The 17,725-nt window shown below is 36.3% G+C and overlaps 1 protein-coding gene across 4 annotated transcripts in view; it reads left to right on the top strand.

The window, feature by feature from the left end:
• Positions 1-380: 380 nt before the first annotated feature.
• The window catches only part of LOC306869131 (MHC class II regulatory factor RFX1-like), a 30,916-nt gene continuing 13,571 nt past the window's right edge, over positions 381-17,725 (top strand). Inside the window, exons 1-8 of one of the 4 annotated variants that reach the window (XM_079415749.1) lie at positions 381-633; positions 3,239-3,567; positions 3,798-3,907; positions 6,382-6,477; positions 6,703-7,038; positions 8,293-8,390; positions 9,695-10,091; positions 12,398-12,597. In XM_079415749.1, coding sequence (XP_079271875.1) covers positions 3,243-3,567; positions 3,798-3,907; positions 6,382-6,477; positions 6,703-7,038; positions 8,293-8,390; positions 9,695-10,091; positions 12,398-12,597 — 1,562 coding nt within the window. In that variant the 5' untranslated portion in view covers positions 381-633; positions 3,239-3,242. The remainder of the gene's footprint in view (positions 634-3,238; positions 3,568-3,797; positions 3,908-6,381; positions 6,478-6,702; positions 7,039-8,292; positions 8,391-9,694; positions 10,092-12,397; positions 12,598-17,725) is intronic. The other 3 variants (XM_079415750.1, XM_079415751.1, XM_079415752.1) reach the window with 3 other exon arrangements.

Below are 17,725 nucleotides of genomic sequence, written 5' to 3'. Positions count from 1 at the left end.
TTACAGGTCCATCACATTCACTTTTCTCTGGATCTATTAAGTTATTTTAAATATATGCAAAAAATAATTTGAATACATGTTCTATGTTTAAGTGCATTTTTATGATCAAATATTTTAAGGCATATTTTTTCAGATCAAATGGAGCAAAAGTGTGGTTAGTTTTCAAAATACATGTTGTAATATATCAAAATTGCATGCATTTGTTACATACATTTCGGTTTATTTGGAGGAAGAGCCTGTAGGATCGTGTGCTAAAAGCTCTTATACAACGTGGATTCAGATCAGCTCTCCACACGACTGATTTCAGATCAGGTCACAAAAGCATGAGGCACGGTTATGATTGACACGCTTCAGACGAACCCGGTGCCGTATTTCGCATTGGCTGCCTAGTTCCACCAATAGGAAGACGCGGCGTTATAGTTATTGTATGCGGGCCAATCAGAATGAAGAAAAGGGGCGGGAACGCAGCGAGTGGGTAGCAACAGTTGCCCGGGTGAGGACGAAGCGCCATAGCCACGGTAGTCGTGGTGACAAGAACCCAGCAACGAGAATCAACAACAACAACAACCCGATTCATTGACAAAAAGCGTATTAAATCCAAAGTACCGCTGGAAAAGTCACTCGGAATAAGAGGTGATTCCATTTTTTATATTTCATATGAAGTCTCACTGTGTGGAAAACAGAAACAGGTGCGAGGATGATGATATTTTTAGCGTCTATCGATGTCCAATAATCAGTATCGGTGAGCGGGATTGCTAAGCGATCGTGTCCAGCTCTAGACAGACGCGTCTCTAAAGATAGACATTATTACCAGCAGCCTCAGCCAAAGCTGCTCGTTGTTATGACGATATACTAGATAGGTTGTACAAAATGGCGGGTATTGTTTGCAATAATACACATTACTGGATAGCCACCCATCCGTAGCGCTCGGCTAGCGTTGCTATGGAGCCAGGTGTTTTAAACGCTGTTGGCATAGTTACACCGACGACCACGTTGACAAACCCGCCGTTATTGCTGGATAAACCAGATGCTCTCCTGTTCTTCACCTTTACTGACCACTCGATGCCTATTGTATATGAAACCATATGTAATATAATGTGCCGAGATAGCATTCGTGTCAGTCAGTGCATTGTAAATAAGATGCAAAGCAGGATATTTGACTGCGCAGGTAACGTTACTGCGTCGAAATGCTCGCACGACCACGAGTAACGTTAGTTTCTTTTCTGAGGTAACTTATATACGTTACTGTCTTACTTTGTGTGTTTAGTTTATGAATATACTAGCCAAATGGCTTACTTATTGGCGTTTTTATTGGTTAAAATATGCCTAAGGGTTGCAATACCTGCATTTTTATTATTATGTATCTTATTATATATTAGATCATTATGTATTTATTATAATTATTATGATATTATAGAAATATTTGCATTCAGGTGGTGGATGAGGAGATCCCCCTCACAATGTAAAGAGCTATATAAATGTAATGAATTATTATTATTATTATTATGTAAAGACGTTTTTTTTCGTTTATAAGAACCAAGTGTATAACAAAACAAGTGATAAAAATTCATAAGGTACAAAGCAAGATTAGAATAACAGTAATGAAGTAAATTAGTACTGACACATGAAATTTGACATTGATATTGATATTGATTTATTTACATTGATATTTGTTACTCTGGACCAAATGTAATCTAGCCAAAATAGCCAATAATGCATCGTATGGGTAAAAAATTATAGATTTTTTTTATGCCAAAAATCATTAGGATATTAAGTAAAGATCATGTTCTAAGAAGATATTATGTAAATTTGCTATCGTAAATACATCAAAACTTCATTTTTTATTGGTAATATGCATTGCTAAGAACTTAATTCGGACAAATTTAAAGGCGATTTTCTCTATATTTGTATTTTTTTGTTTTTGTTTGCACCCTTCAGGCTGTATCTCAGCCAAATATGGTCCTATCCTAACAAACATATACCAGTGGAAAGCTTATTTATTCATGTTTCAGATGATGTATATTTCTCAATTTAAAAACAATTTACCCTTATGACTGGTTTTGTGGTCCAGGGTCACATTTAAGGTTTTACTAACAATGAGATTGGATTTTTAAATATCTAAGACATTTTTGTTTTTTAGAGAAATGCACCTTATAATTTTTTTTTTCTGTCCAAGTCCCACTTTGTGTTCTTGACAATGGTGTGTGCCCTCATTCATTTGCAAGTAGTGGTCAGGTTACTGGTAATAGGACACCAAACGCTCTGCCCTAACCTTCCCTCCTCTTCTTTTTACTGGGCCAACAATGTTTGTAGTCTTTAGGGCTTTCCCGGAACCATATGGTTGTGCCAAGGCGGTGATTAGTGATAATAATAAAAACTCAACTACGTTTTTTTTTTTTTTTTTTAGCCATGGCAAGCATCTTCATTATTAATTGGTCATACTTAGACCTTTTACATCACTGCATAACTCATCCTACACTATTGACAAAGGTGATTTGCTACACTTAGCAAATGATGAATTTTAAAAATGTTTGCACGGCTCTCTGAAATGCTTGATTCTGACTGGTCATTTGCGTCATTGGAGGTCTAATATTCCCCAGTAATGACTGCTGTCAATAGCAATGCTGAATAACAGACTGCTCATCCGGTTATCTGAGGCCAGAGCTTCTTCCATGTCTCTCGTATAACACCGCTAACTTGCTTTCTCTTGATTTATACAAATGCAGCTTGTACCATCTTGAGTCTCACTTATCGACTGTATTGAAACTGAATTTGGAGAACTGTATTATTAGTAATATTGTTGTCAGGACTGTTGTTTTAGACATTTTTACAATTTTACGACAACGATACGATTTTAAAACTGTTTCAACTCAAATCAGTGTTTCATTTAACGTAATTATTTATTTGGTGAAAATCTGTGTAATAATTGGTTTGACTGTACATTATCACTTAAAATGTTCATTTTGTTTAAACTTGTTTGCTTGACTTGATAATATACATTCAGCCAGTTGTTATCACAGAATAAACCCCTGAAACGATGATCAGGACCCTGATGTGAAAATTATGCCTTACTTATTGATTTACATTAAAGGCACCTATTGCCCTAGCAATACACCAAAATTCACCATGTCCAATCATAAAACTGAATTTAAATGTAGTTTTCTATTTTTTTTGTTTTGTTATATTGTATATATTATCATGTGAATCTGTGATTAATTTCTACTTTCATTGCATTCAGTCCAATGGCAACTCCAGCGTATGTGAGGGAGCTGCAGCAGACCTCCCAGCCTCAGGGAGGTGGTGTGAATCCCACATCAGGCCAGGCTGCCACCCTGACAGCAGCTCCCCAACAATTCCTGGCTGAACTTCAGACTACAGGGGCCACGCCTTCAGCGGCCCCGCCCACTGGTCAGACCACGCCCCCTCCCTCACAAGCACAGAAGAGCCAGGCACCGCCCACACAAGCCCCGCCCACTCAGACTCAATATGTCACAGCTGAGATTCAGAGCTCACCTACACAGTCCAGCAGTCAGAATACACCACAGTACATCGTTGTCACAGTTACAGGTAAGAGTTCATAAACATTTGACCTCAACCTAAGAATGAATGACATGCTATAGTCTCTGCTCAGAAAAAAAAGACGTATTATTTCTGTAGCTCAAACAGTAGAGTATGATGCTACCAACTCCAAGGTCATGAGTTTGATTCTAGAGAAAGATGTGTACCTTGAATACAATGCACTCAAACATCTGTCAAATATTAATACACTTCTTTTTCTCCATTTTTCCTTTCTGTAGAGGGTTCTCTTCATTCTAGTGACTCTTTATCAGATTCTAGTCCTCCTGCTGCTGTAGTCCAGACTGGAGTTCCTACACAGGTGGTGCAGCAGGTGCAGACCGCCCAACAGGTAGCACTAACCCTAAACCCTAATCCTGTGCGCCCAAATACACAGCAAAGCCACCTGCACCACCACTCACCTAAATAAGCACAACTTTGGATTGCACTGCAATAGCATCAAGGGTTAAATCAAGGAATAATTGAACATATACACTACTGTTATATTTAGCACGGATGCACTGAATTGATCAAAAGTGACTGCATAATTACTGTTTAAAATATACTCAAATAGAAAACAGTTCTTTCGAATTGTGATAATGTTTCACGATATAACCTTGGTGAACAAAAGACACGTCTTTCAAAAACATTTTAAAAACCTTCCAAATCTAAACTTTTGAACAGTTGTGTAGATAGATATACAGACTGAAACCCTTTGGAATTATATGGCTTCTCAAAATGTGATTTGATCAAATTCATGATAACAAAATATGCGATAAGCGATCAATGTCATGTATTTAAGTATGTGAATGTTTAAAAAGCACTTAGTTAAAATGACTTGAAGTGTTCAAATTAATGCATAATAATTCAGGTATTTTTGACCTGTCTTGTAATATATTAAAATACAAAATGTGAAAATACTGAAAATTTCTTTCATGCTAAGTGCTTTTTTTTTTTTACTTCAGTATGGACTAATTAAATTAGATTTCATCAGATCAGAAGAAGTGTTGTTGAAGCTTAGAAAACACTGAGAGGATTTTGAAACACCTGGGCCTCAGTCAGTCCACAGATGGAGGAAATTCAGAACTGCTTGTTGTTTGAGTTTTGTAGAACAGCAGTTCTAAGAAAAAGGCTTGCCCTGCAGTCCTCAAACGCATGAGACATGATGATTGAGGGATTTTGCTGTTGTCTACATCGCGAACACAGAGAAGGGTCTGGCTGCAGACTTGCACTTGCACTCTCAGACACCTGCGCTTCTGCGAGTGACGTCACCTGCAGTCTTTTTTATTTTTTATTTTGTTCTATTTATTGATTATTTTTTGTTTGTTTGAATCTCTCAACATTTTACAACAGTAGCTAGGTGGTGAAGACAAGAAAAAAGAAACTAAATTACAATGTCACTTGCAATCACCATTGCACTATGCTTGCACTACCTGTGACAGAACAAAATAAATAGAACAAAATAAAAAAGACTGCAAGTGACATCACTCACGGAAGTGCAAGTGTCTGAGAGTGCAAGTGCAAGTCTGCAGCCAGACCCTATTGCGAATACCCTGAACAACACTAGTGGGAGGTAACCACAGAGGATACCACTGCTCTCAAAAAACATAAATGTGTTAAAGACAAATTAGCAGTTTAACAGTTCTGCTGGAATGTCCAAAAGATTCTGGTAAATATACACAGAGCTAGACAACATTTTCTACAGGTTAACAACTTTACATCCAAGGGTGAGCAACTGTATGTCCAGGTTTACTAATGCAGACCATCACGCAAAGCCATAGAATGTGCTTTTTTCTTAGATTTAAATATTCCACCTTTAAAGATTTCTATTAAGATTTAAATGAATATTCTTGTTTAATCATCACAAAAGCTTCAAATGCATTACTGTAATAATTGCTTTTATAAACCGTAAATCTTACACTACTGTTTCAAAGTTTGGGGTTAGTCAATTTTATTATTATTATTTTTTTAAGGAAATTAATTTATTCAGTAAGGATGCATTAAATTAATTTAAAGTGACCATAAAGGGCATTTATAATATTATAAAAGATTTCTATTTCAAATAAATGCTGTTCTTTTTGTCTTTCTAATCATCAAATAATCTTTTAGTATTATATTTTCCACAAAAATGGAACTGAAAATTAAGTTTTGTCATCACAGGAATAAATGACATTTTAATATATATTATATATATATATTTTTTAAATTTATTACATTTTTTAAATTGTAATAATATTTCAAAATATTACAGTTTTTACTGTATTTCTTGCCAAATAAATGCGGTCTTGGTGAGCATAAGAGACTTAAAAACAAAGTCTTATCGACTGAATGGTAGTATACCTAAAACACTTAAAGGTTCATTTAGTCGTATTGTGTTTGTGTTTTGGCTAGGAAGTTTACATTCACCAATAGCATTATAGAAGTGCACTATTCACAGTAAGCTGCGCTTTATTTATCCATAAGGGGAAGGTTTTGAAAACAGAAGTAAAGCGAGTGGTATTCAGGTTAACATGTGATCATATCTGCCCCAAATAAATTGTATTAGGCCACTGATATGACTGGAGTCTTTATCTTATTTTAAACACAAGTGCTATTCATTTCTTCAGAGGTTAAGCTTTTTAATGAGAAGAAAAAAAAAACTAAAACTAAGTCGAGTGTCTGAGAAGCTTCTTTCTGTAATTTCCTTTATTCTGTGAAAGTACATACAAAGCATTAGAGCTGTAAACCATGGCCCAGTTTAGATAAATTAGATTGTGGTTTGCCATTCTCACAGTAGCTTTTTCAGCAAGCTAATGTTTTTCATTTTTCCCTGTAATCTATTAATAGAGGTCAGTAGTTCAAGCCACATCTCAGACAACGAAAACAGAGCCGGGTACCCAGCTGAATGTTACCAGCCTACAATCGGTGCACCTGACACAGGAGGTGAGCTCTCTTACTCATATAAATGTGTGTTATTTTGTCAGTCAAGTCTGGCTTTGCAATCAAATTGATGCCTTTGATGTCCAAGTTCTCTCTCTTTAAAATGCATTTTATGTGACTCACATTTAATTAAAGGAATAGTTCATCTAGAAAAAGTGGCTTAACTATTCCTTTAATGCAAAATTCACTAAGCTTACAGTCGTCTAACCCTTTGACGGTTGCTTTCAGAACTGTTTTCTCAGACAGAGAGGAAGTGATGCACAGAGAGAGAGTGAAGTGAAGAGACAGAGACAGATAGAAAACTGGTTGGAGCGTAGGCCAGCAGTAGTACTACTAGAGAAAAGCACTAACCCGTTTGGAGACAGTTTATCCTATGCATCTGTCAGTGGAGGTTTGCTGGATTGCTCATCCTGTTTCCCCCCGTCTCTGCCTGTTGCCTATTCACCTGTCACCTTCTCTCTACCCATCATGTCAGTGGGCTGGGAGACTGACAGGGTCTCCTACACCTCTGCTCCTGTGCCAGATGTGCAGTCTTACCTCTATGAGATGCCCTCAGCCCATAGCGTAGGTGACTTTAGTTAAAACACATTGTTGTAGGTACAGCTGTGGTCAATTAGTGAGAGTGAGTTGATTGTGTTAGATCATTTAGTGCAGTGATTTCCAACCAAGGATAAAAATATACAGTATAATACACAAAATATTGTTCAAAAGTTTGGGGTTGGTAAGATTTTGAAAGAAGTCTCTTTATGCTAATCAAGGCTCCATTTATTTGATTAAAAATACAGTAAAAACAGTAATATTGTGAAATATTATTACAGTTTAAAATAACTGTTTTCAATTTGAATATATTTTAAAATATAATTTATTTTTGTGATGCAAAGCTGAATTTTCAGCAGCCATTACTCCAGGCTTTGTCACATGATCCTTTAGAAATCATTCTAATGTGCTGATTTGCACTTCTTATTATCGTCAATGTTGAAAACAGTTGTTGTTTATGTGGAAACAGTGATACTTTTTTTTTCAGGATTCTTTGATACTTTTTTTTTCTTTTTCTGTTCATTGAAAGCTCAAAAGAACAGCATTTAGTTAAACGTTATAAATGTCTTTGCTGTCACTTTGATCAATTTAATGCGCCCTTGCAGAATAAAACTATTTAAAAAAAAAAAAAAAAAAAAAAGTAGAAATTGTACTGACCCCAAACTTTAGTATGGTAGTCTAGTAGATATACATAATTTATAAATGTATTAAAATAAATAAAAATAATTTATTTTAACATGTTTTTTAAATAAAGATTAACTGAAAAAAAGACTTAAAAAGATTAAAAATTTGTTTATATAATTAATTTTTAAAATTAATTTTATATTATCAGTAATACATTTTATATTAAAAAAGTTAAATAACTTAAAAAAATAAATAAATAAATAAGATAAATAAAATAATCCTAATAAACTATTTTCATCCCATCAAATGAATTAGTTAAGCAATGTTTTGAGAAATTGAATCTGTGAGTCTATTTTTCACCAACAGTATTGATTGTTTTTAGTTAAAAAGTAAATTTTTGGTAATTTCCATTATATTGATAATGAAAAATGCTGTCCAGTCTAATAAGTTTAATGAACACATTTCTGGGATTACTGTTGAGGACGAGTACTTGAACCTTACTGCTGAGGTTGTTTTTTTTGGAGTGTAGATAAGACTAAAGGTTGGGAAACACTGAATTAGCAGGCATGTTTTTATTGCAGAATTATGTTTATTGCAGAACTGTGATTGTGTCAATTTTGCCTTCTTAATTTGTGTCTTGGTGTATGTGCGCCACAGGTACAGCAGCAGCTCCAACCGGTGTCAGTCCAGCATGTGTATACTAACCAGGTGCAGTATGTGGAAGGAGGAGATGCTAACTACACCACCAGCACCATGTGAGTATTTACAGGAACCAACACTTAGCCCCAGCCCTGTGCACATGTGCAGGATCAGCTACAGTGCTTTTCACACTACACATACTTCCTGAATTAACAGCTAGCTCTTTGTTATAGCCACATTAAACATGGGTTAAGCAAAACTTCACACTTGTATTTTAAGAAAGGATTAGCACTGCTTATGGAATATGAATATCAGTTGTGGTGTCAAATGATATACAGTGTGAAACAAAGTTGTGCTTGTTTAAAGACACACAGCCAACTAGTGCTGTCAAACAATTAATTGCGATTAATTGCATCCAAAATAAAAGTTTTGTTTACATGATATACTGTATGTGCGTGTACTGTGTATATTTATGTATATATAAATACACACACAAGCATGTATATATTTAAAAAATATATGTTGTGTTTCTATATTAAATATATTTATATATAATATAAATTATATGAATATAAATGTATACATGTAAATATTTTCACAATATATACTGTATATGTATTTATATATACAAAAAAAATATACACAGTACACATGCATATATTATGTAAACAAAAATCTTTTATTTTGGATGCGATTAATCACGATTAATTGTTTGACAACACTACGGCCAACCATAAACTGTCATTAAATTAAAGCAATAAGCCCCAAGAACGCTCCGCGTCGTGCCTAACAATGCCCCTTAGCTGTTATAAATTCACTGTAAACCACGGCTTCACGGGGCTTATTGCTTTTATAAAACGGTTATTCCAGATACTCAAATATTTATTGAGCAGCAAATCAGCATATTAAAATTATATCTGAAGGATCATGTGACACTGAAGACTGGAGTAATGATTACAATTTAATATATATTGAACAGTTATTATAAATTATAAGAATGTTTTATAATATTACTGGTTTACTGTATTTTTGATCAAATACATGAAAGCATGAGATACTTCTTTCAAAAACATTAACATAAATCTTACCGAACCCATACCTTTGAACATGTTTTTTGTTTCTGTAATATCCTTTAGAAAACCAGACAATATAAAATATTAAGTTATTTATTATTAATGTCAAACTATTTAGATATGAAATATTAAAATAGTACATATTAAAAAAGGTTCTTGTGCTTAAATATGTTAATAATAGTTTTAACACAGGATTTGAAAAGTTTTAAATCTCAAAACTAATAATTACTAACCCAAGGAGGATACATATATGGAATTTTATTTGCAAAGTCTGAAAAGCCCAAGGTAATAAAAGTTGTTCAAACTGAATACTATTCTGAATCCTAACCCTCTTCATTTTCTCCCAGTCGTTCCAGCAGTTTCCCGTACACGGAGACCCCTCTGTACACCCAGACCACTGCTGGACAGTACTATGAGACCACCCCTGCCTCTGTTTCTGAGGCCACATCCCCCGGCACCCCTCTCACTGTCTCCGTGACCACAGGATCCCCTGGGGTATCCATGTTTGTGGCAGGGACGGGGCAGATCGTGGCCAATCCCACCACGGTGGCAGGGGGCGGAGTCACAGCTGTAGTGGCAGCCACTGGGGTGGCGTCGAATGGTTCTGGAGACACCGGAGGCGAGGCTAACGGTAGCAGCGGGAGCTACGTGATTCAGGGCGGCTACATGCTGGCCGGCAGTGGGACCGGCAGCAGCGGAAACGGTCATGGTTATCCGCACCCCACTCGTGCCTCTCCATCCACCGTGAGTATAAATGAAGGCGAGGACAATAGCGTGCCGTCGGCAGACAAAAAGGTATGACGACAGCAGGGGTGGGGCTTAATCGTCACTCATCGCCACTCACCGATTCTCCCCTCTTCCCGCCACACAAATGAATTTAAACGCATGGTGATCTCATTGCTCCGTTCCACATGCCAGAGAGCACAGTGATACTTCCAAGCACAAATTTATTTCATTTTCAGTTTTATTCCATGAAGAAAAAAATCATCAGGAACAGCATGCCATTTCAGTGGCGACACATGTAGCTTGTCAGTGGTGCTTGCTAAGGCTTTCACTATGCTGCCGTATTCATTGCTGAAAACATTAAAATTCAGTCATTACCATATTCATAATATCCATGAGAGACAGATGGCCTTGTGTTCAACATGTTCCTAAATGCAGCAGCTTTCCAGTTTTAGTTAAGAATTGAGGCATTTTATTGATTTATCGTTTCATTGCATACTCGTCTTGTATGCCACGGCACGCAGAAACCGTTGTCAAGAGGCATACAGAGCTGTGCAAAAGTGTTTGCCCCTGTCTGGTTTTCTGTATTTTTGCATGTTTGGACACTAAATGTCATCAAATTTACCAAAACATGGGGATGCATACCATTCAAGAGTCTGTAAAATGATGTTATGTTTTTTTTCAATACTAGAAATTAATTAGTTATTAAATTTTATTCAGCAAGGATGCATTAAATTGATCAAAAGTAACAGTAAAAACATTTATAGTGTTACAAAAGATTTCTGTTTCAAATAAAACTATTTTCTATTCATCGAAGAATCCTGACATTTTTTTTTACTAAGTTTAAAAATATATTAAAATAGAAAATATTTATTTTAAATAGTAATATTACAATATTACTGTTTTTAACTGTATTTACAATCAAATAAATGTAGCGTGTTCACACTTGGCATCTTTTTTGACTAGAAAAAGTTTTTACAAGAGTGCTTTTTTAGTAAAAATAGCAGCCGAGGGCGTCTTTTGTTGCTATAACAACAGCTGCAAAGGTAGACCAGCTGCAGAAATGTCAGCTTTTGAAGTTAACGGAGAGGGTGTCGGTTCACAACGACGTTTGCGGGAGCGCGACATTATAAGGGGAAGGAAACTGTTTGGTGCTTCCAACAATTTAATCCAGGAGCTCCAGTTGGATGATGCATGGTTTCATGCAATGCCTGGTGCTCCGAAACTAGAACGATCTGTCTCCTTTTTTCTTGGTGTTTTTGTTGTTATTGGAAATGACTCTGCACTCGCCACTTGTCATTGGTCAGCTGTCAAAAAGGCACTTGACGTAGGGCGTTTTTTTTCAACTTGAAAAGACGCTCTGAGCTGCAGAAAAAGATGCCGGTGGTGGACTTTTATAAAAACACGGTTTATACTGAGCATAAGAGACTTCTTTCAAGAGCATGAAACAATCTGGCCCCAAAACTGTTGACTGTTGGTATGTGATTTTTCCGCCAAAAAAATACACTTTGTTGTCATGTCTACCGAACAGTTCTGCTTTTGATTCATCTGTCGGCCTTGAACTCCAAAGAAATGAAAGACCAGAAACTTTGTTCCTCTTTTACCACCAGACTATATATGCTAACACAATCTACATACAATAAAAAATCGAATAAAATGTGCACAAACTTTGCAAAAAATTTTGACAAAAGACTATTCACAGCACTGTATGCTTTCATGAAGCTGTCAGAATAACAATATTCATATGTAAAGACATTGCTAAATAATGCAATTTGTTGCACATTCGAGGACATTGTATTCATTTGAAGTCAACATGAATTTAAATGTCAGGTCTTAAACATCTACTTCAGGGTTCCTCAAATCTTTTCCTGGAGGGCCAATATGCTGCAGAGTTTAGCTCCAACCCTGATCAAACTCACCTACCTGTGATTTTCTAATGATCTCGAAGACTCTGATTAGCATGCTCAGGTGTGTTTGATTAGGGTTAGAGCTAAACTCTGCAGGAGTGGGCCAGATTTGAGGATCCCTGATCTACTTTTTATCCTCCAGTCAATTCATGATAATAAATTCAAGCCCCTGAATATTTTGTTGCACTTCAAAATGAACTAATATGAGGTTAGTGAATGTAGTTTACTGTTGACTTTAAATGAATTACACTATGCATGAGTGTGTAATTACAGTGTACCTACATGTGCGATGTCTGCATGAAAAAACATATGCACGGGTTTGCATTTGGTTGTTTGTGTGTTGTTTGTCTTAGGACATCTTTTAGCCTGGGTTCTCTGTCTGAGTGTGTGTGTGGCTGTGTGTGTGTCTTATCCCGGCAGCTGTCCTCTGGCCCTCAGGTGCAGTGGTTGTTGGATAATTATGAGACAGCGGAAGGGGTGAGTTTGCCCCGGTCTACTCTCTACTGCCACTACTTGCTGCACTGTCAGGAGCAAAAGCTGGAACCCGTCAACGCGGCGTCCTTTGGAAAACTCATCCGCTCAGTGTTCATGGGGTTGAGGACCAGACGCCTGGGCACACGGTGAGAGAAATCAAGTCAGATGACATGTACTTTTATTTTAGTGAATCCATTCAGAGAATTTGCCCCCCCCCCCCCCCCCCCCCCCCCCCATTGTCAGATGTTTCATTGATTATGTTCAGATCAGATCGACTGAATCAATTAAAAATGTTGGTTCATAAGAATGGTTCGCTCACAAAAGTCACACTCAATTAATATGGCATATGTTACCGTTCAAAAGTTTGGGTTCAGTAAGACTTTTTTTAAGAGAAAAAATATACTTATATTTAGAAAGGAGTTGATCAAAAGTGACCGTAAAAACTATTTTAAATAAATGCTTTTTTTAAAATAACTTTATATTCCAAAGAATCCTAAAAAAAAGTATCATGGTTTCCAAAAAAAAAAAAAAAAAAAATAGAAATAATGCTTTCCAAAATAATGCTATTGGTTCTTGAGCAGCATATTAGAATGATTTCTGAAGGATCACGTGTAGGGCTGGGTATTGTTCAAAATTTTTCGATACTGATACCTTGAGTTCAATACCGGTTCCTGAACGATACTTTTTTTTCGATACCAATTTTATGAAATCAGATTAAACAAGATTACATTATCTCAAAAAACTTTGGTTTTATTTTTCAGTTTGTTGACATATATACAGACTCAAAGCCTCATCTCCTGAGCCACTGCACAACGGAACAAAATATATCCAATACAATAAATCAGTGCAAATAGTTTTAATAAAGTTCAAATAGTTTTCAGTTTACACATCTGTTAGGCTACATTTACACTACTGCGTGTTCGTTTTAAAACGCATAGCTCAGACAGAATAATAATTTCTATTCATTTATTCTAGGTTGTTATAGACTTCAAGAAATTGAAAATCTTTATCCACTTTCATAAGTGGGTGTTTCAGTTTTTGTTCGGCGCCTAAAAAACTCGATACCCAGCCCTAATCACGTGACACTGACTGAAGACTGAAGTAATGTTGAAAATACACTCACTCTCTCTCTCTCACACACACACGCACACGTTGGTTTTTGTGGTTTATGGGGACTCTCCATAGGCGTAGTGGTTTTTATACTGAACAAACTGTGTGTGCTATTGCCCTACACCAACCCTACACCTAAACTTAGCCCTCACAGGAGACTTTGTGCATTTTTAGATTTTCAAAAAAACACTATTTAGTATGTTTTTTAAGCCTTTTGAATTACGGGGACATAGGCAGTGTCCTCATAAACCACCTTCATATTGTAATACCTCTGTCATACCCATGTCATTATACAAATTTGTGTCCTCATAAACCACATAAACATGCACACACACACACACACACATACATATATATATACACACACACAGTGTTGGGAGTAACGCGTTACAAAAGTAATGCATTACAGTAACATATTACTTTTTGATGTAACCCAGTAGTGTAAGGCATTACTAATCAGTTTTCAGTAATATTTTACTCGGTACATCTTTTTAATTTTTTTTAAAATTTAATTTAAAGTCGGGCTCCTACTTTTTTATGTCCCTAGGCCCGGGCTTTGGGCCAATATTTACGTCATAGTTCAGACACGGGCCGGTCCTCGGGCCTGTTTTAGGCTTCTCCTTATCTTTATATTTTAGACATCTATCAATTATTGATGAAAAAAATTAGCTGTGCTAGTGAAAACAACATGAGTCCGTGCTGCCGCAACTGTCAAGAGCAATTCATGATGATTTGAGAAGGCTAAATTGATCAAGCATAAGCTATGATCAGCCTGCCGGTCTGCCGCTGGCCGCTTGGTTGTTACTTTCAGAAAGAAAAAAACTTATTTAATGGACAAAAAATGCTCCAAAAGTGTTTCTAAATTAACATAATAAAAAGCCAGAACGAAATATAACCACTTTGCCATTAGGGCAGGGCTCTAGTACATTTTGCCATTTTAGAATGTTAAGTTCTACTTCTGTAGATATTTTGGTGAAAGTAATACAGGAGTCATGTAACGCATTATAATTCTGAGACAGTAATATTGTAACGTAAGGAATTACTTTTAAATAACAGTAACAAGTAATCTGTAATGTATTACAGTTTGGAAGTAACTTGCACAACACTGTATGTATATATGAATATATATATATATATATATATATATATATATATAAGTTCAAGTTGAGCTTTACATAAACCTATACATAACCTATACATAAACTAAAAAATACAAACTATGCGAATGCTTCACATAATACTGTAGAGAAACATCGTAAGTCAAGCAGCTGGCTGGGGAACAGTGCAAGATGATTTGTAGTGCATGAGCATGTAAATATACATATATTATTGAGTCTTTTGTGGCATTATGAACACACAGCAGTGTGTGAAAAGTGTCTAGCGCGCATAGAGGAAAAGAGTGTGTTACTACAGGTGGTTTGTACAGGCCCACTCACCTGTGTGTAGCACACTTCAAATTGCTCAAAATTTTTTTGTTTTGATTTGATGTGGTAAGGTTGGGGGATGTGGGGGGCTGAGATGGTCCATGTTTCAGGAGGTAGGAGGTTTGTATGTGGTTTCAGAGGGGGGCGGGGTGATTTGAGTTCAGGGCTCTCACAGCCTGGCAGATCGGGCTCTGACGCTCCGGAACCGACTTCCTGATGGTAGGAGCTGGAAGAGACTGTGGGAGGGATGGGTCATGATACTGTTGGCTTTAATTAACGGCACCCTTTTATTCAATACTTTTTGAAACCTCCGTTTGCCAGTTTAACAGCTCTAAATTTTCTCCTATAATGCCTGATGAGGTTAGAGAACACCTGACAAGAGATCGGAGACCATTCCTTCATCCAGAATCACTCCAGATCCTTCAGATTCACAGCTCCATGTTGGTGCTTCTTCTCTTCAGTTCACCTCACTCATTTTCTACAGGGTTCAGGTCAGAGGACTGGAATGGCCAGCAGAAGCTTGGTTTTGTGCTCAGTGTGACCCATTTTTGTGTTGTTTTTGAGGTTTGTGTTTGGATTATTGTCCGGTTGGAAGATCCAAACATGGCCCATTATAAGATTTCTAACAGAGTCTATCACTTGTTGATTTTTTTATCTGTTGGTATTTGATAGAATCCATGATGTCATGTCTAAACAAGATGTCCAGGACCTCCAGCAGAAATATAAGCCCACAACATTAAATATACAGCAGTATATTTCATTGTACACATGGGGTACTTTTTATACCTGTGTTCACCAAACCCACCTTGAGTGTTTGCTGCTAAAATGCCCATTTTTTTTGTTTCATCTGACCATAGAAGCCAGTCCCATTTGAAGTTCCAGTCGTGTCTGATAACTGAATATGCTGGAGATTGTTTTTGGATGAGCTAGGAGATTTTTTCTTGAAACCCTCCTGAACAACATGTGGTGATGTAGGTGCTGTTAGATTTTTTTTTTTTTTTTTTGAGGTTTTCTGACCCCGAATTTCAATCTTTCTCTACAATTCTCCAGCTGTGGTCTTTGAAGAGTCTTTGGCCACTCAAACTCTCCTCCTCACCGTGCATTAGGACGATATAGACACATGTCCTCTTCCAGGCAGATTCATAACATTTTCTGTTGATTGGAAATTCTTAATTATTGCCCTGATGGTGGAAATGGGAATTTTCACTGCTCTAGCTCTTTTCTTAAAGCCACTTCACTAATTTGTGAAGCTCAATTATCTTTTGCTGCACATCAGAAATATATTATTTGGTTTTTCTCATTGTGATGGATGAGTAAGGGAATTTGGACTTTGTTTTCCCTCCTATTTATATTTCTGTGAAACAGGAAGCCATCGCTTGATAATTTCATGTTCATAATCCCCCTGGAGTGCTCAAAACTGTAAATATGAATGGGAATATACTTCAGAGATATTTTACTCATAAGAATTTCTAGGGGTACCAATAATTGTGTCTAACGTGTATTTGAGAAAAACATTTGTTTCATAATGAGATTTTCCCCAATGAAAGGTTAGATTTTTGTGATTTTTTTTTTTTTTTAAATAAAAGATCAAAAGGATTAATGCAGGTTTATTTTCAGAGCCTTCTTTGATTATGTGCCAATAATTCTGACCACGTATATACCACGTGTGTATATGTGTATATATATATCGTCAATCGATTAAATTTTTTTAGAATTTTTTTAAAATCATGAGTTAACTCGTGATTAATTGCAACTTAATCGCACATTTTTATTTGCTCTAAATGTACCTTAAATTAATACTTTTCAAGGTTTTAATACTCTAATCAACATGGGCATGGACAAATATGGATGCTTTATGCAAATGTATGTTTATTATTATTGAAACCATAGTCAACATAGAGCATGAAGAGTAGACATGTTTCAAAGGTCATAGATGTTTTTCAAAGAACTTGTTCATGTCTATTAGACACATGAAAAAGAAATACCAGGTTCCCATTACTTCTCTTTCTTTGTAGCTACTGAGCAATTTACTTACACAAACCTGTTTACATTTTTGCATGACAGGGCAGCTCACTTCTTCTGAAAATGCAAAATGTACATTTTATTATTTATTATTAGATTTGTTTGCCTCTCTGTGCCCACATACTGTATTTTGATGCAGCTAGACATTTGCAAATATGATTAAAAGATGAATATGAGACAAAACTACAGAATGTCACATTTTATAATTGGGTGATTCTACACATGTTTTACCAGCTAAGAAGTTCAGCACTTTCATAGTTTCATCTGATGTGAGCATAAGTATTGGAACAGTTGCCTCAGGTCTTTCTAAGTGATCAGCTGTGTCCTGTTGCATTAATTCTTCAGATATTAAAAGCAGGGAATGTGTTGTATCAGTTATATCCATTACTTCTGAATCTTGCATTCGATGATGACACATACAAACCAGGATGAAGACGAGGGAGCTGACTTTGAGAGAAAAGCAAGCAATTTGGATGCTAAAAGAAAAGAGGAAGTCAGTTAGAGCTCTAGCAAAAACAAAGGGCATGGAGAAATCAAGAGTTTGGAAACCACCAGCAACCAACAATGACCTGATCGGCTGAGAAAACAACAGTAGTTGATGACCGACAAATCATAAAAGCTGTGAAAATAAACCTTAAAAGATGTGTCTGTAAAATCACCAACAACTTCCATAAAGCTGGGGTGATGCTCTGACAATTTACTGTCCTCAGGAGACTTT

Source organism: Barbus barbus (genome assembly GCF_936440315.1).
Source record: "Barbus barbus genome assembly, chromosome: 4".
In the NCBI taxonomy this organism is placed as follows: Eukaryota; Metazoa; Chordata; class Actinopteri; order Cypriniformes; family Cyprinidae; genus Barbus; species Barbus barbus.
This window is presented reverse-complemented; position numbering and strand designations above follow the sequence as displayed.